The sequence below is a fragment of the Seriola lalandi genome, unplaced genomic scaffold (assembly GCF_002814215.2).
Source record: "Seriola lalandi dorsalis isolate HSWRI2012SDOR001 ecotype SW California unplaced genomic scaffold, Sedor1 jcf7180002055008, whole genome shotgun sequence".
Taxonomy (NCBI): Eukaryota; Metazoa; Chordata; class Actinopteri; order Carangiformes; family Carangidae; genus Seriola; species Seriola lalandi.
The window spans coordinates 2,676-6,773 of NW_019525551.1; the positions used below are offsets into that span (position 1 = coordinate 2,676).

Consider the following 4,098-nt stretch of genomic DNA (forward strand, 5'->3'; position numbering starts at 1 on the left):
TGGTGCTGACGCCTCTCACCTGTCACCTGTTCTCCTCACAGGGGGGAACCGGCTTCGCTGCCTCCGGGGTGGACCTCAGGGCGAAAGAGGCTCGCCCAGTGATGCAGGTGTGAACGGTGGAGGATCTGACTGCAGTGTTGTCTCACACCTTCTCATTGTAAACAGCTGGTATATTTTTGTAACTCCTCCCTCAACACTTTGATATTGCTGTGTATTTTCCCTGTTCCCGTTCCTGACTGTTTATTTTTTTTAATTTAACCAGAGGTTAATAAATGAGTTATGTTGATACAGCTCCCTCCTCAATGACATTTGTAAACAGCTGATCTTGTCTTCACTGCCTCTGTCCATGTAAGACAGAGTCATTCAGCCTCAGTCTGAGCTGCTGTCAGTCACAGATCTTCATCTTAAAGGGCCAGAGTGATGATCTTCATCATCATATGTTTCCATTAGTTTAGAATATATCTACATGTGGAGCAGGTCCTCCTCCACAAACCTGCCATGTTGCTACAGGAGCCCAGAACAGGAAAAGTGGAAAGTGGAAACACAGAACATTCATCAGTGTTTTGTCGACTTTCCTAAAATAAAAATTAAAAAACGCCTCTGAGTTCCGCAAAACTGGGACTCATAGAGTCGTCGCTTCTACAAACTGTATGAGATGTTAAATAACATTAAAGTTCATGGAGAGGAACAGCTGTCCAGATGTTAAATCCTCATGATGACAATCTGACCTGATCTGATTTACCTGATGTCAGTTTAACTGTTTTATGTGATGGTCAGAGACAGACACTGGTTTCATATACTACATATCAGCTGCAGTGTGTGTGTGTTGTGTGTATACAGCAGGTTTCAGGTAGTTTCTATTAAACACACAGACTCAGGTCTGGTTGGTTTTTATTGTGTGTGTCTTCAGATTAAGTCCAGTGTCAGACAAACTAGTCGGTGCGTCTGTAGCTTGAAGTCCCTTCAGCAGCTGTGCAGCGCCAAAGACTCCTCTGGTGCAGCAGGAGACTGTTCACAGTTCATCATGGCCGTCCACCCTCATGCTTCCGTAGTCAGTGATGGTGCTGATCTTGATGAAGTCCATCTTGTCCAGCATCTCAGACAGAGTGAGACGACCGTCCTGACGAGCAGAGGACAGAGGATGGGACGGGATGGGGGAGGGTAGAAATGTGGAAATAAATACAGTTTTATTCCACATGTCATTAAAAAAAAGATGAGAGGCCAAAGGTTAGTGATTATGTCGGAGCAGCAGATAACTACAGATGAGGAGTATGAATGATGTTTCTGATAGATCATAGAGAGGGGTGTATTATTCTCAACCTGATATAAACAGAACATGAGTGATCTCCAAAACAAATCAGATGAATAAGATAATTTAACGAATCATCAGATACCAACATCCAAAACATCTGAGACTCACATCAGACAACGAGCAGTAACACTCAGATAGACTGCGACGTTCAGACCTTGATTGACTGGTATTAAGAAGAAAACATTCCCCACACCATCAAACCACCACCAGCAGCCTGGACTGTTGACACAAAGCAGGCTGGCTCCATGGATCCAGACTCTGACTCTACTTTCTGCTGCCTCAGCACAAATCCAGATCCATCAGACCAGGTCTTCACCTGTCCAGTGTTGGTGAGTCTGTGTCCACTGCAGCTTCAGGTTTCTGGTCCTGGTGACAGGAAGTGGAACCTGACGTGGTCTTCTGCTGTTGTAGGTTGGACATGTAGTTCACTCTGAAGCTTCTCTGCTCAGCACAGTTGTAAAGAGTGGTTATCTGAGTGACCGTAGCCTTTCTGTCAGCTCCAGCCAGTCCATTCTCCTCTGACCTCTGACCTCTCTCATCAACACAGAGCTGCTGCTCACTGGATGCTTTTGTTGTTGCTCCGTTCTGAGGAAAAAACTCTAGAGACTGTTGTGAGTGAAAATCCAGGAGATCAGACCTGATGTGAACATCACCTGAAGCTCCTCACCTGGATCTACTGCTGCAACATGATTGGCTGAGTAAGCAGGTGTACAGGTGTTCCTAATATAGTGCTCAGTGAGTGTGTTTTGTACAACAGTACTTCTGACAACTCAGCCCAACATTTTTCTGTAGGTCACTTTACAGTAAACTGATGAAACACGTTTACACAAGTTCAAACATCAACAAACAAGTTTCTCTGAAAACAGAGGCAGCACAATTAAACAAATGGAAGGACACATAATAAATCCTAGGATTAAGAATCTAGCAAAACTATTTGACATAAGATGGAAGATGATCCAGAAAACAAATATACAAAAATAATATTAATAATAAACAGCAAATAAATAAAGGGAGAGGGGGAGGAGAGGGATGAGAAAGGAATAAAAACAACTCTAGTTTAATAGCTTAACCTCTCTTTTTCAATATTATACTATTCTCTCTCTCTTCTTTATTCTTCTCATTTAATCAGCTTAAGTATACATGTGTAAACATATACATACAGACATACAAACATATATATATATATAAGCATACGTATTGTGTGTTACTAATGGCACAGCACTCAGCTGATGTTGTGCTGTATTGATGCAAATACACTGTGAAATCTGAAAGTGATCCAGTTATCAAAAAGCAGCTGACAGATTGAACCTGGGGCTTTGAGGCTTTGAGGTGTGTGCTCTTTAAATCACTGCTCTGGCTTCCTGTGTGTCAGAGGGCAGATTTTAAAATCCCACTACTGGTCTGTAAAGCACTAAATGGTCTCAGGCCCAAACTCATCTCTGATCTACTTGTACCATATGAAGCATCCAGATTCTCAGGTGGGGACAGGTGTCCTCTGTGTTCCTAGAATCAGAACCAAGCCAGGTGAAGCAGCTTTTAGTTTCTCTGCTCCTCACCTGTGGAACGAGCTTCCTGAACACCTGAGATCTGCTGAAACTGTCAGCTCAGGGCTGAAAACATCAGTTTACAGCAGCTCACCAATGAATCACCTTATTAATCGTTTAAAACGGGTTCCTAACTTTCTCTCAATGCAATCTTTATATGACTTATGTAAATATTTGTATTTATTCAAATTTGGTTTCATTGTTTTATTTTCTCTGAATGGTGTTGGTGGGCAGGTGCCTGCTTTAATCCAGCCTGGGTGAGGGCCTGTCACATGTGCTGCAGGTGAACCTGGGTACTGACTTCCCCGTGAGAAAAACTTACTGTCCTACCAGAAGTGATTTTGTTCTTTATTTTACTTTATAGTTGATATAAAGAAGTGATCTGAGAGAGGATCTTTGCAAGACAGATCTCTGTAAACATCATCATGTCTCACACTGACACATGATGTAGGAGGTGGTGGATCCTGAGGCTGAACGGAAAATCTGAGTTCAGGAATCAGTAGCTCAGTCATTTTACATCTCCCCAGCCCCATCTGAACCCTACACTGAAATCAATATCACAATATTAATATTGTTTTACAATATCCATATATATATATCATTATGTGGTAAATATATGTCAAATGTGACTCTATGATACAGTCACTTGACTGTATGTGACTGAGGTTTGAAGAGTTGAAAAGCAAAGCAGAATGAAAACTACATTTGTAGAAAAAAAACAAAACTTTATTTAAGAGTCACACCAAATAAAGTCAGTAACAGCCCTTTAGTCTCCAAATCTCCTCCTCTTCTAACTGTATGGTCAGACAGCAAACACCTGCTGTCTGACCATGTGACCATGTCTCAGGTAAAACATGTTGTCTCCACTGACTGCTGGCTTTAATATAAAAACAGCTGGCTCCTCATTTCAAGCCTGTGACATCATCCTCAGAGTGACGTCTGGAGACACAGTTTGTGTGACAGGCACCTCAGTTAGACATGTAACAGACATGTAGATACAACAGTGTGTGTGTGTGTGTATGTGTGTGTGTGTGTGTGTGTGTGTGTGTGTGTGTCAGTCACCAACAGTATGATTTATTCACATACACAGTATGTGACTGCATGCTGAAGTGTGTGTGTGTGTGAGTGTGTGTAGCTGTGAAGTTGTGTGTGTGTGTGTGTGTGTGTGTGTGTGAACAAGGGTGAATCAATCCACCCTTGATTCTGGTGTCACCCACAGTCAGAACCTCACCCCCCTCCCTC

General features: G+C 42.4%; 2 protein-coding genes across 3 annotated transcripts in view; one reads left to right on the plus strand and one right to left on the minus strand.

Annotated features, from left to right (window-relative positions):
- The window catches only part of LOC111647749 (nitric oxide synthase-interacting protein-like), a gene marked incomplete at its 5' end in the record, with an annotated part of 2,951 nt that extends 2,661 nt beyond the window's left edge, over positions 1-290 (plus strand). The window contains one exon of the mRNA XM_087171538.1: positions 1-290. Within this exon, the coding sequence (XP_087027664.1) occupies positions 1-113 (113 nt within the window).
- Positions 291-874: 584 nt separating this feature from the next.
- Positions 875-4,098, minus strand: part of rcn3 (reticulocalbin 3, EF-hand calcium binding domain) — an 8,569-nt gene continuing 5,345 nt past the window's right edge. For both annotated transcript variants that reach the window (XM_087171514.1, XM_023397439.2), the window contains one exon: positions 875-1,120. In XM_087171514.1, coding sequence (XP_087027640.1) covers positions 1,013-1,120 — 108 coding nt within the window. In that variant the 3' untranslated portion in view covers positions 875-1,012. The remainder of the gene's footprint in view (positions 1,121-4,098) is intronic.